The following is a 21,188-nucleotide window of genomic DNA, read 5'->3' on the forward strand; positions in this document are numbered from 1 at the left end:
CTTGAAAACTCAAGGAGTGAGGTAGGTTTCCTATGAGGCAACCATCGATTCACTTGTTAATTCGTTCTGCTTGGACAAGTTTCACCGAGGAGTTCGTGATTGTTTCAAAATCCAATACAGGTGTTGTTAACTTACAGGTATGTACAATTCTCTGGATTACAATATCATATACATGGATGAAATAGTAAAAATTACTGATGATTTGTCAATATTTCTCTAATCTCTAGTTCAAAGAGAATGTGTCGTCACTGAAATCAAGTTTGAACTCTTCAATTGCCAGCTTACACCAGAGTGTGGAGGAAATGAGCAAGAATAATTCCAAACAGGTACTTTAAGAAAATAAACGATATTTTTTTCCCTGCATATGTGCAATAAGTTTCAAACAAAGGAAATGTTTCGCAATTATTTTATTCTTTTTCTTGTCCCCTTGCCTTAAACGAGTGAGTGCCGTTTACAATTTTCCTTAAATCATAGTGATTGCAGTCTTCCACTGCGTTTATTGTGTCTTTTTTTCTTCAAATTTTCTTTATGATTCGATATCACCCGATGCTTCATGGTTAATAGTTATGGGAACATGCTCAGCCTCGGAGTCTGGGTCCTTAAACTTGCTGCATCTTGGGTCGTCTGGACCTGTTGGGTACTCACCAGTCCAGTACAGATACTGAATCCACACGTTCATTTTTGTGAACACTGAACGCTGATTTACAAAAGAGGAAACAATTAGATTAATCGGAACTCTCACGTATTGTAGCCATCAGTTATCTTTCCATTTACTTAATCCTTTTAACGTTTTAACTACATGCGCGATTACATTCGATGCTAACATGATTTGGTACACGGCTTTAATTTATGACCCTTGTGGCTATAACAAGTAGCCATTACTCCAGTCTCATTCCGGCAATGATTAACAATTATTTGTTTGAAAATGGAGGATAAAGAATAAAGCTAAAAAGAAAAGGATTATTTTCCTAATTGCATGGCATCTATCAAGTTTTACGACGCCATTGTTTGCTTCAATTTCCTCCCTAGGCATCAGATAAAATATCCTCTTGATTTTAGTCAGATGTAATTGCTTTAAAAAAACGGATCGGAAAAAATCTGGAGAGGAATAAAGATAGGAATAAAAATAGGCAAAATGCATATGAAGGAAGAACCTTTCTTAACTGCTAAAAAGTACAAGTAAAACGCGAACTTTGACGTTAAAATATTAGTTTTTCTCTGCAATGGTGAATTAACGCGTGTGGAAAATTGCTAGCCGAGAGCACTTGGGGATTGTCTTTATTTCAGATGCCCAAAAACTTCTTAGTAAAATCTAATAACTTAAGCTTACATCAAATTCCTTGCAGTTTGCGTCTGTTATGTGCGAGCCACTGGCTATACAGGAAGTTTTGTTGTCAATCGGTATGGTCATTTCGTAGGTTCCAAATGGACTCCGGCATTCTTCTGCTCCGAGAAGTATGTCATCACACGGTGAACCGCTGAGATAATGGCAGCACATCGGTTGAAAGCGGTTATCGTCCTTGCCCATACAGAAGAGAGAATCCTCTGAAAATTTGCGAGATGAAATGTTTTACAAATGATTTGAAACTGGGTGTCCATTATGTACAGACTTATCTAGGTTATGAAAGAGGCGTTTTTTCAAAACGCTCCACGCTCCGTTTTCATCAGCGTTTCCGGGTGTTAGTTGATGATAGGAAGAAAAAACGCATGGAAAAGTATGCGTTGAAGAACGAATTGGTTTGGTCAGAGTCTAATCTCCGTTCTGCAGGATGTCACGCTTTGATGATAGCGTTGCGTGACGCCTGGAAGAAGGGCTACCCCGAAATACTATTTAGGGTTAGCCTTTTAAATCATCACTTACTGTTTCCTTTTGCTTTTTCTTTGTTGCATCCTTCGGAATTAGTGATTGCAAATCGGTCGAATTCTAACGTCCGCCATGATCCTAAAGGCTGCCGGAATTCCCTGACATTCCCGTTTCCATCTCTAAAGTAAGAGCCACTGAGATGTCTTAATTTAAGATAAACCCTCGGTGGGTAATCACCGCTTTGAGATCCTTCACCTTCTAGCTCAACGTACATCTAAGAACGAAAAGGCGAAAACGGAGAACAAAACAAAACAAAAATCATACAGATTAGGGCGAATAGAACTTAATTCTTATGGACAGTTAGAAAAATTATCTCTATTGACAGTCAAATTCCCCATTCGTACCAAAGCTTGAACATGTTTTAAAGTTGTTTTGTTAAATCACTGTTTGACATTATTTTTTCCGTAGGAGCTACTTAAACCAATGTTTGCCGACTTCAAATTAAGTGCATTGAAAGTGCATGTTACTGACTAAATAAACCCCAGGGAAAATCCGGTTTTTCAGGTTTCTGTCTCTGATTTTCATTCAATTATAAGCAAGGTTAAACACGGCTCAACTAACTATATTTTTCTGGCGTGAATGGAGTATAACAGAGTTGTTACAAGAATAACAACTCTGCAATACCATAAGAACAGCTTGCTCTTATGGTCGACAATTCGAACATTAAGCTTTTGAGAGTCATCCCTGAAAACAGAGCATTATGCCAAAAATTATGCTTATGCGTTTTCATTTTGGTCCACGTAGTTACTAAATTTAAGAGCGTTTGAGAGTCAGTGAGTTACTGAAGAGATCATAAACTGTATATAATCTCGTGGCGTGAGTAAAGCCTTAGAACCTTGGAATATCGAGTACGTGAGGTTCTAACCAGGCTTTCAATGAAGTAACCTAGCCGTAAAAATTACAGAAAAGTAATAGAAACTAAAAAAAAGGGTACTAGAAGTTAGTACTGGAAGTGCAATTTAAGGCGTTTCATGTGCTCGAGAATCTTACTCATTATGCCGGCTTTATGCTCCATGCCCTTATTATAACATTATGGCCAAAGATGTGTTAGCATAACTGATCTGAACCTAGTTATTACCTTCAAAAGGCGCACGTTATAACAGCGATCGCAGCTATCTGAAATTTTCAATGAAAACCTCGTAGTGCCCTCATGAAGTTCGTCGAACATCTGCAGGAAACGAAGAAGAAACTTTAAGTCAACAATTTTATAATAATAAAGATGAAATCTAATGCAGAGGTTGCTTTAATAGAAATGAACTAGCATATTCATTTTCCAACAGTCACAATCGTAACAAGGTAACAAGCCACACGGGGAACTGCCAAAGTTTGCTCAGAAAGACAAAATGAAAAATTGAAAAGGCAAATGAAGAAAATGAAATGAGCGTTTAACGAGGTTTTCACTCAATCCAAGGGGGCTAAACAGCCAATTACTGAATAAACGACCGAACGAAAAATAGCAAAAAACAAAATGGAAAACAGGGAAACAGTTCAAAAGACATCAACAGCAACATTAACAACTGCAAAAAAACAACATCTGTTTTATTTAATAGCTCACTGTAACAAACACAAAAGAAATACACCACATACCACGTTGTCTTTAGTACTGTTACTGTCAAATGTCCATTTGTGCGTGGTGATTGTGTGGCGAAATCTTGTGAAGCATCGCTGTCCCTTATTTTCGATATCATCGATTCCTTGAAGTGCTTTTGTAAGCTCTAAAACCCCTTGGAGATTTCCTGTTCCCTGAGCGGCTAACACCGCTTGCCGTTCGAATTCTGCTAATTTTTCCTGAACAATCCATAGAGAGCGAAACTCGAAACCTTTATACAACTGGTACAGTTGTCGTGCAAATCCTGCCTCTATCTGCTGATAAGACGTAAGTAAATCATCCAGAAACATCTGCTGCGTGCTTTCAGCGATGGGAGAATCTGAAAAGGAAATATATTATTATTAGACCTTTGCTTACTAAAATACAAATACACCATCATGCTAATTAAACAGAAATTATGAAAAACAGCGGTTGTAAGTTAGATGAATTTGGAAAACGAACCTGTCACGCTTAATATTCGTTTTCCTGCTTATTTACGGAGAGAGGATCATCAACAGGGAAAGCGTGAAGCGACGTGGCCTTCAAGCTAAACTTGATGGGAAATTTCGGCGAGAATGTATAGCCACACGTCATCCTGCATGTGCACGACCGTGCGTGCGATCGTAAGCGCAAATATCATTGTTATAAAAAGAGGTAGCATTGATGCGATGTATAATCACAAAGATCCTTACCACCAGAGTTACCAAGGCTTTCAATTTCATTTGCTGTCTCTTCTAAGTTAGGAATGTCGAAGTTATGTCCACCGATTTCGTTATCCAAGTCCATGACCTTTGCTATGAGATCGATTCTTGCTGCACCGGCGATAAAAAATCGTTCTATCTGTTCTTGAAACTTTGCCGAGTTTCGGGGTTTTGAACTCTCATCCAGCAGGCAAACAAGGTCCGCTGCAAGTCCCTCTTTGTTCATTTCCAGATTAGCCTTTTTATAAGAAGATAAAGAAATCGTCATGAGCTGGATATAACTTGGGAAACAGCAATAAAGTTAGGGTCGAAGAAAGAGGCATACAGACAAACACAGAGACAGAGAGTCAGAGAGACACACAGAAAACAAAACAAACAAAAGAGTAAAAATAAATCAGTAGATAAACAAACAAACAACAAAACAACAAGCTGTTAAGAAACACAAACATAGATATCGAAGATGCAGCATCTCTATGTTTACCTGCATTACTTCAGGCACAGCAGCCACATCCATTTGGTCAAAATCCAATTCACTTGAGTCTTTCAGGGCAGCATAGTCCTGTCCAAATTTCAACCATTTTTCTACTTTATCCAAATTATTCTGAAGTTTACCAAGGTCACATTTGCCAGCAAAATGTCCGATCACTCCTAGGGCTGATCCAAGGGCGGCGAAAGGATCTTTTCCCATTGCACCACTAAAGAATCCTGTTACTCCTTCAAGAATGGCAAATAAGTCGTCGCTGTTAAACTTTGCTTTTTCGTACACGTCTGGAAGCATCGCTTTTGCTTCCAGTAGATTGCTCTTCATGCTGGCCTCCAGCTCACCAATAGCCTGGTGCAACAAAGAGGAGACATAAAATTGTAATGTTAGGGATACGTAGAATAAAATAAGACAAATGAGTTATTATTTTCAGTCGCCTATCGTTATTTAAGTTATTCTTCAGAGAAAATGTTGCTGAAAAGAAGTTATAAGTACACGGCTTGGTTCCCCCGCGTATTTGCGTATTTTTATTTGCGTATTCATTATCTTCAGTTCCAACCGACAAATGAGTTTATTTCGCGTTCACTCTTGTCAGTATCGCGAAAGCAGCCTTTACAATACTGCGATTTATAACATTTCACAAAGTTAAGATAAACTGGTATAATTTTATGACGAGAGTGAATTGAGTTAAACTGTTTATCTTTAAAACTCTTTACGATGACCAATTTACCTTATTTACTCTTAATTACCCTGTTATACTCTCCCACCGACGCAGCGCCTCAGTTTCTTTTGAAACTTAACCCCTTTATTCATTAATATGTTAAAAATTGAAGTAAACCAAGGAGGTTCAATCTGAAATTTCGCCGTTTGGCTTATCTTTAGCTGGAGTATATCCGGAACCCCTTAGCACGAAGCGACAAGGAGTAATGCCACGCCCAATGGATTGGATGCTACGTCATCGCAGGTTATCCTTCATCAATCCGCCCGACTTCTCTAACACTTCACTGGTGCTCTTTGGTGGAGAGAAGTACTTTAAAAATAAAATGTCTTCACCAATATTGACCAGCTTTGTCTTGAACCCAGACCTCGTCGCCCGACCAGTGCGTTTTCCGTAAGGCCTTTGATTTTCTAACACTGTTAGAAAAGGCTATGGGACTAAGCTCCACTTTGTTTATAAGCTATACTCCCACGTATAGAGTCGAGGCATCTGGTCAGAGCAGAAGACTTGTTCATTAGTTGTTTCCCTTTGAAATAAATGTTTTAGAGAAGGACAGGACGCCGTATGCAATGCCCACGTTGACAAAATTCGCTTACGAAAGTGTTTTGATTCAGAGTGTTTCTAGTGAAGATTGCCGGTATAGCATTATTCATCTTAGAAAAATGTAAAAGGGAAGACTAGTTAGAGATCTCAGTTTCACAGGTTGGTGCCCTCTCGCTAAGAAATCGGTACATATTCGACATGGAGGTTTCGACACTTACTAACACATATGCTCCCTTTTCGCTCACTGCTACCCGTCTGGCCTCTTCCAGTCTGTTCTTTTGCTTTACAACTTGAAGTCTGGCAGCCTGTGGTAGTGCTTTCAGTATTGTCTTAACGTCATCACGCCGTTTAATCGATTCTTTGATAGCATTGTAAGCGTCCTCAAACGTTTCTGCACGATCTTTGATGACTTCGACTTGTTTCTTGAAGACCTCCCATTTCATAATAGGTGCGAACAGCTCGTTATTCCCAAATCTGTCATATCCTACTTTGTTCATAAAAGCCAGTCTTCTCTTTGCCACTAAGAAATAATCCAAGCAAATGATTAGCAAGGGAGTTGATATCTGCTTGTGTACCGCTTCAAACTCCCAATGGGGATTTACATTTTATTTCTGATAACTATTTACCTTTTTAAGGCTGTGCCTCCAGTCCTACTTTTTTGTTCCTACCACATTTTAAGGTCTTCCGTACTATATTACTGTACAAACGTACGGCAACATGGAATCTACGTATTTATTGCCGGGATGAGATCATGTCTTTCAAAAATAGAGTTATCAGCAAATTTCTTTTATGTAGTTTCTTTTCATGAAATACATTGTAGCGAATGCATCAGTAAATTTCCGGACAGTTACTCAAACCATACAACTGAATCGTAACCAGTGGTTTCTGAAATACGATTAACTAAATTACACTACAACCAACTACCGACAACAATAACTACGATTACAAAGCGAAACATAAAACGGCAAAAAACAACGCAAAGTGTACCTGACGGTTTGGATAAAGGGAGTACACGGGTGCCATAAAGAAACGATGAAAGGACGACAAACTGAATAACATACTGTTCTTTTCGCGCGAAAATTTAAATATATACATATGGTGCGAGGGGACTGAAACCTAATTGGCGGATAAACCGCTGACACTGAATTTGTTGTAACTTACATTAAACGAAAATATATTCGAAAATGCCGAACCTTTTGTCAATTCGGACGCTCCAGGTTTGCCACTTGACAATTTTACAACAAACTTGAAAACAGCGTCGCTTTTTTTGATATTGTTAGCCCAGAGAAGGTCTTGACCATATCTTGTCATCATCTTTATCAGCTGCAGAGGATACTTTTTCAATTGCTTGGGACCCAAACTAAATTTCTGAAGATAAGAACTTTCCACCTGACCATTGGAGCCTTTTGCTACGAGTCCTTAAAAGTAAAATCGTAACAAAATTGAAAGTTGTTAAATATGCATTTAAAGCGTAAACTTTAGAGAGAACGGCTAATAGTTAGTGTTCTAGCATTACCCCTCAAATTACAATGTTTGGAAGGAACCTTTCTTCCCATTCCCTCCCCATTGCAGTATTGTTGAACACAAGACCTGAAAACATTTCATTTCAGTTTTCTTTCTCGAGCCAACACCGCAAGTTTAGATAGGAAGAAGGGGAACACTTAAACTTGAAACAGCGTTCCACTCTTTTCTCACGTGTAGGAAGCGTAAGACCGCCTAAAATTAAATTAAAGAATAAATAACGAATAAACAAATGAAAAACCTTGTCCGTTGCTTCCGCTTCTTCCAGTTGCTCCGCGAGTGGCCTCGCCAGTTAGTCCGGATGATTCACACCGATGACGACAGCGCAGACTAAAACGCGGACATGAGCTCCTCTTCTTACAGTTTATCCCGCGGCCACCACGTCCACCTAGACCACCTGAAAACAACAATTTCTTTCAATTGATCAAACTATTCTTGCTCAGTTGATGCTTCTGCAGGTTGATCTGCCCATTTATCAGCTGGTCATCAATCCACTTTCAATCCAGCCTCATCAGATTCCTTTGCGGGAATAAAGAATCCTCTAAACTTTGCCCCGCTCCCAACATGCACTTGGGATGCGCAGATTCCAGTCCAGTCTAAGCCTGAATTTCTCAACCTTCTTTCTGACTGATTGCAGCTAATTTTCGAGGATCATACCTTCTCTTGATTGCATTCCGCTGGTTAAAACATGATTGTTGAAAAAGCTAAGTATAGCGCCATAGTAAAGTATAGTGCCCGTTTTATTTGGAGCTATCGACAAAGAGTGACACCAAGTCGCATACGTTGTGCGACAGTTACAATAACAACTTGTCGGTGCCAGGATTACAAACTATTACGTAATTGCCTTTGTTCGTGGTTTTCGTTTTTGCTTAAGTCAGTTTTCGCGTCGTCGTAGTGTTTTTGACCTTTCTTAAATAATTCATATCGTGAGCCGAGCTTCTTGCTGATCCGATGAAGTATTGGTAGCAAAGTGTTTCACTGCCTTCCAGAGAATCTGAATATACGTTCATTTGTGGTGTTTCGTCCGACCAATGATATTTATTCTATCATAGTGATAGGAGAAAAAGAAAAAAAAATTGGCAGATAATTGTACCCTTGTGCAAAATTTTATTAATGAAGAATTTGTGAGTCCTCACCGGCTCCTCCTAATCCGTTTAATGCCGCCTGCCCTCCAGTCCCGCGACAAGATGTTAATTCGATTTTCCCTTTCACTTTCAGAACATGAAGAGTTTGACGGCCTGCATCACCGCCATTTCCTGTTGTTAAGTTTAATAAATAAATAAATACATAGGTGAGGGACATAAGTAAATGCAGTGCATTTAAATGATGATTACTACTGTTTACAACACAGTCAGTTGGTGTACAAGTAATCAAAGTCAACGGCGCTAGCGCGAGTGCCACAGGTTTCCATTGTGCGCGGGGTACAGTAAAAAACGTGCGTGTGCATGGCAGGGGAATTACCATATCAGACATATTTCGCTACTGCATGGAAAATACAATGAAACAATTAGTTCATGCATCAGCTGTTTTTCAATCTAGATATGAAGCACTTGAGAAGATTGGAGAGTGCCTAAGAGGCTGGAATCAATTGCTCGAAGAGCAGCCAACTGTTACGCATCTTTCGTTCTCTCCAAACCTTCGGTATGTTCACCACATCTCATCAAACGTACGCTGAACCAATTTTTTTATGCGGATAATTTGGTTTTATCATATAAACTGCGCTCACTCGTGAGCTATCGAGTTGAATACTCGAAGAGAAACTTTATCTCCACGCGCGTCATGTATTATTCTCTTTGTATCGACTGAGTTGAAAATGGAAATTGGCCACCGTAAAGAATTTCTAAATTAAAGTTTCAAGCGTTAGCTGTTCCTAATTCCCTCTGAAAAAGGACGAACTTTCGAAACGTCAGCTTTAGAAATTCTTTACGGTGGACAATTTCCATCATCAACTCAGTTGATAACACCAAATTATCTTGTTAATCCCCAAATTGACGCAGCACCACATTTTCTTGAGAACCTTCTCCCAACCGCGCGTGGTTGCGGCGTCGGAAAAGGAACTATTCTTAACTGCCCAAAAATTGTCAATAACGCTAGTAGCGTTATTGACAATTTTGGACAGTTCGGTTAATCTCAAGAGAAAAAAAATTAATTTACTCTATCAAGTTTCAGTTTTACCTGATCTCCCACCATCTCCGCCATTTGCTCCATTTCCACCTGATATACCTCGTATCCCTGCAAAGTGTCTAGTGCAGCCAGTCCTTGTTATGCCTGCTTTGCAGTTAGAGTTTGTCCTGTCCGGTTGCTGTTTGAATAGTAGAGTTAGAAATAGTAATTATTGTTTATTGACACAAAACCTCTACTGTTAGAGTAAAAATCCGTTAAATTATCAATAGTGATCTTCAAATTTAACAATTTGTTTCAGTTTACAACATTTCCTTTTTTGTAATGAAAGCTTTGTAGTCTGACATATCATCATAAACAGTGGAACTGTCGTTATTCATCACCTGGGTGGGGGAGGGGGGGGCTGTAAGGGTTCGATTGTGTCTCGATAACATTCACCTGATTCTTTCTATTCTTATCCCTCCTCCCCCCTCCCCCCCACTCCGATTGGCAGTTAATTTGCAGTAGATTTTCTATAGCCCACCTTATTACCCCTCTTCGTTCCCGAAATCATCCACCCTCCCCTCCCCTCCCCCCCCATTCCCTGCAGGCGATAAATAATGACTTTTCCCTTAGTTTTCCTATATTACGCACGTCAATTATTGAACAATGTACCTTGTGCATGCTGTCGGCTGCCTTTCTTCCATTCGCGCCATTTTGCCCTGGTTTTCCATTTCCGCCATTTGTTACAATATTTACATAGCCAGCAATAATTTCGGCGTAGACTGTGACTGTCAAAGTCGAATTAAAAAAAAAAGAGATATAGTGAAAATATTGCGTTGCATAATCCAAAATCGCGACAATTTGCGACCCCATTCTAATGACTTTGTTGAAAAAGTAACCCCATAACAGTCAACCCAGTCTTGAAAATGCGATCCCATCCAGTAGCACATCTCTATCAGCCTATTTCGAGGGAGTAAACCTCGGGGATTTGGTACCTCTCGACCACCACACAAATGACATTTGGTCCTGACCCACACAAGCAACATACAAAAAAAGGACAGAAGACCATGGCCTTAAATTTCCGGCAGTCCTTAACTCACCTGTTGGACCATGAACTCCATGCTTCCCATCATCTCCATCGGAACCAGGAGACAGAATATTTAAATTTTGCTTTAAGTCGGGAGCTCTGAGGTCCAATCGACTGTCTTTCGTAAAGATCACCTCTCGGCTGAATATTGTCAATCTTTTCATACCGCGCAGATCCACGTGACCCTATGGGAAATAAGCAGAGTGATTCCTTACATGCAATCGAAACCGCCCTGAGGCACGTCAATGTAGTTTAATTTGTAAAAATACTATTTCTAATTTTTATTTGAGTTCTATTGGACATTCTGGAATGAAACGCTTTTTCGATCGAGTGTCAGAAACCAAGACTAATTAAAAGTGATCTCAACGGTCAATTAAATGGCCTCGATTGCTACAATATGTTCTTCATCCAACTGTTATTCGTGGAGGTCTCGGAAACATAGGGGTTCAGTTTTACTGATTGAAACGGTTACCACTTTTTTCCTACCCACGGACATTTTGTATCCTACTAGGACCAATGGCACCCAGTCAGTTTTGTCGTTTCGTAACCATATTAATTTATGTTCGTTTTCTATGTTAAGTATGTTTCTGAACCCACTTTACTTGAAAGTGTGGTGAATTTCTGATGTCAAATACCGCAATCAGTAGCAATATAATCTGCGGTGAAGAAGTTTTATTTGCGGGGTGTCCAGTTTTTATGTGACACCCTTACATCGCGCAAGGCAATAATTATGATTCAGTGGTTATCGTTAAGAAGATTACAAGTATGCGCAAGAGAACTTTGTTTGTGTTTTACCCGCTTGTCTCTTTACTAACGTGTCGTGCGCAACAGTCAACATCTGTTCTTGAGATCTCCTAGCTTTTGATCGTCACTGAATATTGGACGGGTACGAATTGAAACAAACTGAGAACGAATCGTCTGAATTTAGTACGAATCGAATGAATGCAAAAGATTCTTGGGAACAAACGAATGGGTACAAAAAACAGATTTCCCTTATCCAAAGTTAACTGTAAAAATACCTACCTTAACATATACAGTATCAGATAGAATTTCAAGCTCAATTCCATTGGCTCGCTCCTGGTTCTGTCCAAAGGTTATCTCTCTTTTTATACGAAGATGTTTTTGAACATAATCCATGTGGACATTCCGACCAAGTACTTGATAACGGTCTGTGATTTGTTTCAAGGTATAAAAAAAATGCGTAAATTGTTATAGGTACTGTCTAAGATTGTTGATGATAACCATGTACCATGGAGTAATGCCTCGTTAATTATCTTATCTCTACTAAGGATCAGTAATCACCTTGGGGAGGAGGGGTGCGGAGTAATTTGGGGGATCACGTAGTTTTAAGGGGGTAGGGGGATTCGTCGCCAACATAATGAAGGGGGGATTACAGAAAATCGACTGCCAACGAGAGATGATCATAACGATATTATAGAGCCTTGGGGAGGGGGGAGGGAAAATCAGGTAAATTTAATTATGACACAGCCACCTGCTTGCAACCCCCCTCTCCCTCCCCCCTCTCCCCTCTTCCTCTCCCCTCCCCCTCTCCCTCCCCCCTCTCCCCTCTTCCTCTCCCCTCCCCCTCTCCCTCCCCCCTCTCCCTCCCCCTCCCCCTCCTCTCTCCCCTCCCCCTCTCCCCTCCCCCTCCCCTCCCCTATCCCCTCCCCCCTCCCCTTAAATAATGACCGGTCTCTTACCTGAGAGAATACAGCCGTAAAACTCGGCCCTCATAGCAATATGGTCATTCCATGATTTTGGTTTTATTTGGACATATCGAGCTGTGATGGGTTGCAACAAGACATGGGTAACCACGGTGTTCCGATCTGCATTACCAGTAAAAACCTGAAAAACGAAATTAACAATTCATGTGACTTCACAAGGAATTCAGATTACATCCGCAAAGACAATCGCTGGCAAATTTAGCGAATTTCAAGGAAGATCGATGCATACACCGTTGATGATGTTTCACGGCGATTCCAGCGCCACAGGACCTCAAATTTCAGCAATCAAAACCATTCACAGCTGTTTTTAGGGAGGAGAGTGAGATTGGCTGACTTACTGATGAACGACTAGAAGCACAGGGAAAGACCGCCATTTAGAATTGCTAAACAAACTGTTGCACTTTGTCTTCGGGAAAGTCAAACAGTAAGTTTGGCTTTATTTAAAAGTTGATAAAGGTTGGTTAACCACCTCACTGAATTTCAAAAAGTTGACGATTCGAATGAAAAACGTCAGCTAGATTTACATATGGTTGAGAATCAATGAGAAGCCGGATTTGTTACTCATACAGACACAAACTTAAAATGGAGATAAGCGGACACAAAATGGCGATATGCCTTATGAAATGTGACCCCCATTATTAAAACTAAATAAAAATTGCATAAAAATTCCAAAGCTCCTCACAGCCCTCGCTACATAAGCTGCAACATTAAGGACACCACTGCACCTTATCCAATTCATTCTCTTGATAGGTCTGAAAAACGTTGCTGCCATCCGCGCTGTAAGCGAGAGTATAACTTTTCACCCATTGGTCGCCGTAGTCATTACGTCCCTGAGTCGCAAGCTTCGTAATTTTCACATTTCGTCCAAAATCGATTTGAAGCCACTGATTGAGATCATTGCTTCCCGCTGACCAGGCACTTGTTTTACCTCGGGCGGCTTGGCGGTTTAGTCGGGCGTTCTGTTTTCCGTGTGCAGTATTCCAGGAGGATGAAGCGGTAATCTGTTGATCAGTAATGAGACCGCTCTCTAGCCCAAGTGCTTCTTCGCCCGAACACGCTGATGAGAGAGTTCAAAATAAGTAGTTAGGGCAACGTATCGAACGAATTTACCAATTTTGTTAGTAGACTGGGTTGCATTGTCTTTTGCTAAGAGAATATGTGTTGATATTTTCTTGTTTTTGCTAAATTTTAATTCTGATTGGTCTAGTACACATGCGAACAGGCATTATTTATCGTCTGGGGTGGAAATATCTTAATTGTGTGTATATATATATATATATATATATATATATATATTTGATAAATTCATTACCTGCTTCAAATTTAACAACTGACGGTGTCTCAAACCAATTCATTGGAGAGTATTCTACTGTCCCATCAAAAGATTGATTCCCATACGTCAATTTCGCACATCCTTCATCTACAAAATATAAACACAACTGTTTTTAAGAAACGATGCCCTTTAAACTGTAATAAAATATCTCTTAGCCGACACTGGACTATTTTAAACACTTTAATCCTCGAATCTTAATTAAGATGCAACACAGTTCATACAGAACGGAAAGTCGCTCTCTAGTTCGACTACCGAGACACACCGTGACTTGAAAACCTCGTAGTCTCTTGCACACAAATAATGTAAGAAACACCGTTCAGTCCTTTCCTTACAAAACATTTAATTTTAATCTCCTCTATTAGAAAGTAATGAAATATTTCCTGCTTTAGATTCCAAAGAGTTAAAACCAAAAGTTTCCAAACTTATTATTAAATGTGCTGAAAACTCGAACTGCTGAAGGGCGGACATAAATGATGATTTCTCAGGATATCCAAGGCAGTGAGTCAAGAAAGCACTATGGCTTTGCTTATGAGGCCATATTACTAGCTCTGTTTACAAAGTGAAGGCATCCATAGTTGCCTTTTTAGCACTAGTAAGATAATTTTCTTGCGGTTGGGTCGCGCTATGAAATTTCAAATCGTGTCTCGGTAACTAGTAAATTTTTGCAAGTACTTTTCATTGGATTAAATTAAAAGTATTGTGGGACAAAATTCTTTGATATTAGCCAAAGATCATTCACTCAATCGATCAACTTCATCGACTCAATAAACTATCCACCGAATATCGAAGCATCGAATTACAGTGGAAATACCTGCTGTCAAGGTACCAGCCACCAGCCACCAGTCACCAGCCACCGGCCAAACAGTCAGACAATAAGGTCTGGTTTCTCTTGGTATAGGTGATACCTTATGGATTGTGTGGTTGACCGATAAAACGAAGAAATAAACCCGCGAGAAGTCTTTTAAAACATTTAGCAATCCTCTCGATGTAGTTGCTCGCAAGCAAAGAAATAAACGAAGAAATAAACCCGCGAGAAGTCTTTTAAAACATTTAGCAATCCTCTCGATGTAGTTGCTCGCAAGCATTCTAGCATCAATAAATTTTACATCCTTTCTGTAAGTTTTAAGTGCGACATTTTTTATGCGTTTTTTTTTTCTATGCGTGTTTGAAGTTCAGTCTTTTCACCCTGTAACTAGCAAACGTTTATACTTATTGTTTCATTTTTTTATACTTATTGTTTCACCTTTTCATCATTTTATTGCCACCTAATTGCCATAAAAATTACATCATTTCTATGGATTAAGACACATGCACTTAAACTGTGTTTTATTTTCTAAAAAATATGTAGCATGATAAATGCGTTTTTAATTTTTTGTATTTTTTATTTTGACAACTAAGCTAAGTACTGACATAGCTAGACAATAATCTAGCTATTACTGCTCTTGGTATACTTTGATATAAGCAATAAACCCAACACTAAAAGAAAAATTCATCAAAGAAATAAAACGAAGAAATAAACCCGCGAGAAGTCTTTTAAAACATTTAGCAATCCTCTCGATGTAGTTGCTCGCAAGCATTCTAGCATCAATAAATTTTACATCCTTTCTGTAAGTTTTAAGTGCGACATTTTTTATGCGTTTTTTTTTTCTATGCGTGTTTGAAGTTCAGTCTTTTCACCCTGTAACTAGCAAACGTTTATACTTATTGTTTCATTTTTTTATACTTATTGTTTCACCTTTTCATCATTTTATTGCCACCTAATTGCCGCCGTATTGTTACTTCACATAATTTATCATATAGCAAGTAATATGCCTGTTTTCTCGTTTTCGCGCTTGGCGTGGTTCAGTAACGTACCGCTGTTTTCGGTCGTCCTTTCCACTCTTTTTGGCCCCAGCAGTTTTGGCAATAGCAGTATTAATCTTGGTCTTTCTGTGGCCGTAACAATGTAAGCATTTTATAGTCCTCTTTCCGTCGTGTTGTTTGCTATTTCTTTCTATCGTATATTGTGTGACTTTTGTGATTGTTTTTAATTTTACTTTCAACCTACGTCATGTACGCCGTTGAGGAATTGAAGTGAATTTATTTCTACACGACTTGGGCTTGTTTATTCCGTGGCCACAAATTTGACGTAGTGCAATTTCACCTTCAATAAAAATTACATCATTTCTATGGATTAAGACACATGCACTTAAACTGTGTTTTATTTTCTAAAAAATATGTAGCATGATAAATGCGTTTTTAATTTTTTGTATTTTTTATTTTGACAACTAAGCTAAGTACTGACATAGCTAGACAATAATCTAGCTATTACTGCTCTTGGTATACTTTGATATAAGCAATAAACCCAACACTAAAAGAAAAATTCATCAAAATCTACATGCATGGCGAAACTGATTGGTCTAGGAACCACCATAACGATTGCTATGATAACTTAAGAATTGTTATTTAAGGCATTAATGTTTCTCCAGCAACCTCTCTTGGCAGATAGAGGATATAAAGAGACTAAAAAAATAACTTATTAGGAATGATATCGGTTGCACTGGGAAAATTAAAACATCGCTAACTTTTGTTTTTCTTTCTTTTCTTACTCAGTGACCTACTTTACTTTTTTTTTCAATTTTACTCTTTTTTCTGTTTACATAAACACTATAGATGAACTATACAAATTGACAAATGTGGGAAATTTATGAGAAATAAGGACTCGAACTCAAAAGATAAAGCTAAGCAAACGTGACAAATGACTTCTCAAAAAAGGAAAATCAGATTTCTTGGAAAAAATTCCTAGCCTAAAACGTTCATGCTTCACATACCTTGCCACTGATTTAAGAGGGACCACCAACACCTAGAATTTGAATGGCGAATGAATACTTTTTTCCATTCATATAAACGAAGCTAGAAACTGACCTTCTGCACTTGTCAAATCCAAGATTGCAAGAAAAAGAAACCCCAACAAATTCTTGGAAGGATTCATGAAAATTCGAATACTTCACACAGTCTAATCAGTTTCCTTTCGAAATGTCATGTACTGCGACTTAAATAAGGAACTGGGACAGGTAACGTTACTAAATAAGAATCAGTTGAGTTAACGGAACTAACTCAATGAAGTAAAATTATTACCTGTAGTAATTCTAGCAGGTTTTGTACGGGTGACACAAGTATATCCCAATTTTTTTTTTAACTTTCAGTAACATCCTGAAAATCCGAGTTTCTTTCATCAAAATCCTTTTGACCTCAGTGATACAATGGGATATACAAACAACACCATCGTATATTTGCAAATTCTCATTTTTTGTAATGCCAATCAGCAGTTGAAAGTCCGCAGTACTTGTAAATTAAGGAAGGGGAGGGTCCTGAAGAGCTGTTGCCTTCCTTAGTCACAGCTTCTCTAAACTGATCAGCCCAGCGCCATACATAAATGTTGGGACAATGAAAGTTTCAACAATTTGGATCTTACATGAAAATGGTTAAATTCCTCTATTTCACATCTTAAGCTTTCCACTGTTAGAATCAATGATTTCAGCGAAGTTTTACTTCTGCCGTGGTTTTTTATGGGAGACATTCAAATTTTTTAAATGCCTCTTGACCTTGATTTTTCTAGCAAGTTCATTAAAATGGTTAAATATTATGACAGAAATACCTAAGAAAAATAATTCCGTTTCTTCATAATTGATACAAAATCGCTGGCAGATCGAAAATCTCCGGTCTTATCCACAAACCTTTTTAGAGTCATTTCTCAGAAAGGCTCTTAGGTCATCTGCAAACAGCTCCATCTTAATCTATTATTTATCTACTTTGTTGAGCTGCGTTTTCAAATCCTTAACATCGAAATCCCTTAATTCATCCTCACAAAAACGGGCGAGTACGAAATATCTACCATGCACTAGTCTTTCCTAGTTCCGAATAGTCCACTCGATCCTTCTCGCCGCGCGAGCACGAACCTTCACCCCCCATTCGCACCTCCACGAGGAAGTCCTCACTAGGCCGTTGATGAACTGATTAAGGGATGTTATCAATAGAGGATTACAATAAGAGACTGTGAGATGTTTTTCCTAAGGCAATGCCCATCAAGTTATTTGAGAATCGAGCTATCCTGTTTCTCAGTGCTAGATTAACATCACATGTGAAGCACATTTTACTTGAATGTTTTGGTTCCTTTAGTTTGAAAGCGGGACCAAGTTATTTGCATCGAAGATCCCTTGTTCCCACCAAACGGGTGTGTAACAAAGTCGACCATTTTTAGATCGGAAAGAGACCAGCCACCAGCCACACAGCCAGTCAGGATCGAAGCCAGTGGAGCCTGATCAGTTCTCAGCTTAATTCAAATGATAACTGACTGATTCATGAATGTCAGCCTCATTCAACAATGTAATAAACTCGTAAAGCCCTCTATACCCTAAATTATTCCTTAAAATGAGTTGGAAACTATATTTATTTCAGTTTTTTTTCGTCCTTCGAGACATTTTGACACTCAGCTTCATAAATATTTAGTTGTTTTACCACACCATAACCGAGAAGTCAAGGTTGAGATGTTGTTTCATTTAGGTACAAATGCCACTCTTCACATCATGCTTTCGTGAGATATAATATTAGTGCACCATGAGAGATAGAATCAATAATATCTGCAGACAGAAGAACATGTTTTTCTTTTTTTTTTCAAAACAATGATAACTGTTAACGGTCATTAAAGAAAGATGTCACTTGTCTACTTTTCTTTTGTCTCAAGCTCTATACAAGATGAATCTTTTATTTCCTTACCGAACTTAATATTTACTTTTTTCTCAGAGGGCACGGTAACGAATTCTGCAATCTGATTGACTCTTAGCGCGGTCCGTACTTTCCAACCTCTGTCAATGGGCACGTTAACGCTTTCGTGAGTCGCTGAGTACAAAAAAAATATTTCTCAGACTCGTTAATAATTCATAACTCGATTTCACCAATCGACAACTGTATACCACGTGGATGCGTTTGGATACCCAGTAGACAGTTGGTAGACAGTCGACAGTAGACAGTCACCTCTTCTGAGTAAAGTTTTACAGACTTTTTATGGCAAATAGGGTGGTGAGAATCGAAAGCGAGGTATTTTTCGGTACGGGTAGGTTTACGATGGATATTTGTCTCTAAATTCCCCTGTTCCCCTATGTACACATTTAAATCAAGAAAGGGCAAATGTCTATCCTTTTCACGCTCAAGGGTAAGTTGAATAAACTCTTCACCTGAATTAAAGATCGATAGGAGGCGTTCCGCTTCATTTCCGGATACCGCAGAAATAAAATCGTATACATATCGTCCCCAGAAAAAGGATTTAACCGGTGAAGTGACTTGAAAAACCTGTGATAATAGGTACCGTTGTATGCAAATTGCGTGGTTTTGAGGCAAAAAGACAGCAGATGAATAGTGTCCTCCACATGCAGAGAAGTTCTTTGTTCTAGGGAAGCATCTTCTCTGAGCCTCTCCTTCGCAACCTTAACAACAAGATTAATTGGGATTTTCAGTGTAATCAGTATTACCAAAACAGGCGACAAAATTCTCGCAGGATAACCAGAAATTGCATAAGTCGGAGAATTTACAAAAGAGACAATAGGTCTCAATGGAATTCCCGGTTTAGGAATTTTTTGGTAAACCATAAAAGCGTGAATATAAGCTGTCACTACTGTATAACATTTTGTTCGTATAGTCACTAATCTTACCAGCTTTTTTCAAATCTGAAACATTTTTTTTTAGCTCTCACTTAAGTTTTACTGGTAGGATCAGAGTTTAAGACTGCATACGTACTTGTGTCATTAAACAGAGACAAAGCTTTGTTGTGATATTGCGAGGGCTGACTGTCAACCATCTTCACTCGATTCGAAGGCTGAGGAGAGGAAACATGTTTCTAAAGTCCTAAAGGCGAATGGCTATACCAAAACTTTTCTCCGTAACTGCCCAAAACCAGTTACAACTAGTAGCACTCCTGATGTGAGAGGGAACCAGCGACTGGTTTCGCTATTATTCCCTACATCCAAGATGTTACGGAACCCAGCAAGACAATTTTGAATGGCCACAACGTTGAATTTGCTCAAAAACCTATTCAGACTTTGGGACAAATTTTTGCCAAACCTATGGATCCTGTCACGAAAGAAAAACCGAAGCGACGCTATTTATTCTATTCCGTGCAATGACTGTGATAACGAGTACATCGGACAGACCAAACGTCAGTTTGGTACATGTTTGAAAGAGCATCAAAAAGCGGTCTTCTTTTGCAAAAAGAAAATTCAGTGTTATCGGAGCACACAACCCTAACCAACCATACAGGCAGGATAAGTGCAAAATTATCACCACTAAGTCTGGTATATCAACTCCGCCCACGTTCCTTGAAGTCGTGAAATCCTGACGCCTTTTTACACTTTGTCAGAAAAAAGGGCAGCTTATTAGTGAGCGTATAAAAGGATCTCTTGTTTTAGCGTCTAGATCACCCCTGATGAAGGCACTAGACAGGAGTGTCGAAACGTTGGGTCTATGAATTGTAACCTCTCGGCTACAATCATCAAATCTTCAAACAAGAATAGCATTGAACCATGTCTGATTGTCCACCTGGTTGTCATGTGAACTTTAAGATAATATATGGAAGCATCTGTTTCTCGATGTCTGGATACCTCGATGAAACACTCGCACTCGTTCTTGTTATGTCACATCTCGTTTTTCCGGCTGGTCAGTATTTTTAAGCAAAGACGTCGGTCACTACTTCAAACCGATAGATAACGTATTAATCGTATCCTCTCTTTTCTCTCTCTCTCAAATCACTTCGGTTGACAGAAGAATATTGGTTTCGAAATGAATTTGTATAAGCAAGTGTCATTAACTTGTTGACAAGTGGCCTAAAAACCGGCGGTAATGAATGAGTTGCCAGTAACTGATCCTTGCAAAGAGTTCTGGGATCGCCACGGGGCAAACATTGTAACTCGCTACAAAGGAACGTGCGGCGAAAGGTTGTTTCGACGTCCAAAAAAGCGATTTTTGCGAGAGATTATGGCTTTTTCGCCGCAGTTTTATCATACATGGATAAAGATATGTTGATATGAGGGAAGTGTAAGTCTTTGTTGGAATTATCACGAAATATGTTATAAAAAATACCAAACAACTCCTGTCCTTGCCTAAGGTCTATTGTGAAATCGTCATTGCGTAATGATCTCGAAATATTTCAAAACTAGCCAGGAATCGATAGGAAATAACGCATTTAAGTCTTCTCAGCTGTGTTTATATATGAACAGCCTGTTTTCATGCTTGTTAATGTATCTAATGAACAAATTACGACGTTTGAAAATATACCTCCTTTAAGGAGAGAAGTCCTTGTCCACAGAGATGGAAATTATTTTTAACTGAGTTGTTACTCTCTGAAAGAATGAAATAAGCGATGATAAACATGAGGAAATCCCTCGTTCAAGCGATAGTTAGTTTGAGGTCTTTGAGCTGCAACTTTTATTCTCAAACTACTTGAAGGATCTTGTCCGGAAAAGCAAGATCACGGGAATTCCGGCAGAAACTGTTG

At 39.0% G+C, this 21,188-nt stretch overlaps 1 protein-coding gene across 1 annotated transcript; it reads right to left on the reverse strand.

Annotated features, from left to right (window-relative positions):
- Positions 1-526: 526 nt before the first annotated feature.
- LOC131791297 (uncharacterized) lies at positions 527-19,496 on the reverse strand. The gene is made up of 19 exons (XM_066174030.1): positions 19,436-19,496; positions 13,643-13,750; positions 13,056-13,387; positions 12,307-12,451; positions 11,630-11,775; positions 10,620-10,791; positions 10,192-10,307; positions 9,592-9,718; positions 8,553-8,672; positions 7,658-7,813; positions 7,089-7,313; positions 6,114-6,415; positions 4,635-4,985; positions 4,133-4,391; positions 3,452-3,792; positions 2,943-3,032; positions 1,862-2,078; positions 1,331-1,545; positions 527-697 (listed from the first exon to the last, which is right to left on the reverse strand). The coding sequence occupies exons 1-19, from the start codon at positions 19,494-19,496 to the stop codon at positions 527-529; spliced, it is 3,654 nt and encodes a 1,217-aa protein (XP_066030127.1).
- Positions 19,497-21,188: the final 1,692 nt, after the last annotated feature.

Source organism: Pocillopora verrucosa, chromosome 11 (assembly GCF_036669915.1).
Source record: "Pocillopora verrucosa isolate sample1 chromosome 11, ASM3666991v2, whole genome shotgun sequence".
Taxonomy (NCBI): domain Eukaryota; kingdom Metazoa; phylum Cnidaria; class Anthozoa; order Scleractinia; family Pocilloporidae; genus Pocillopora; species Pocillopora verrucosa.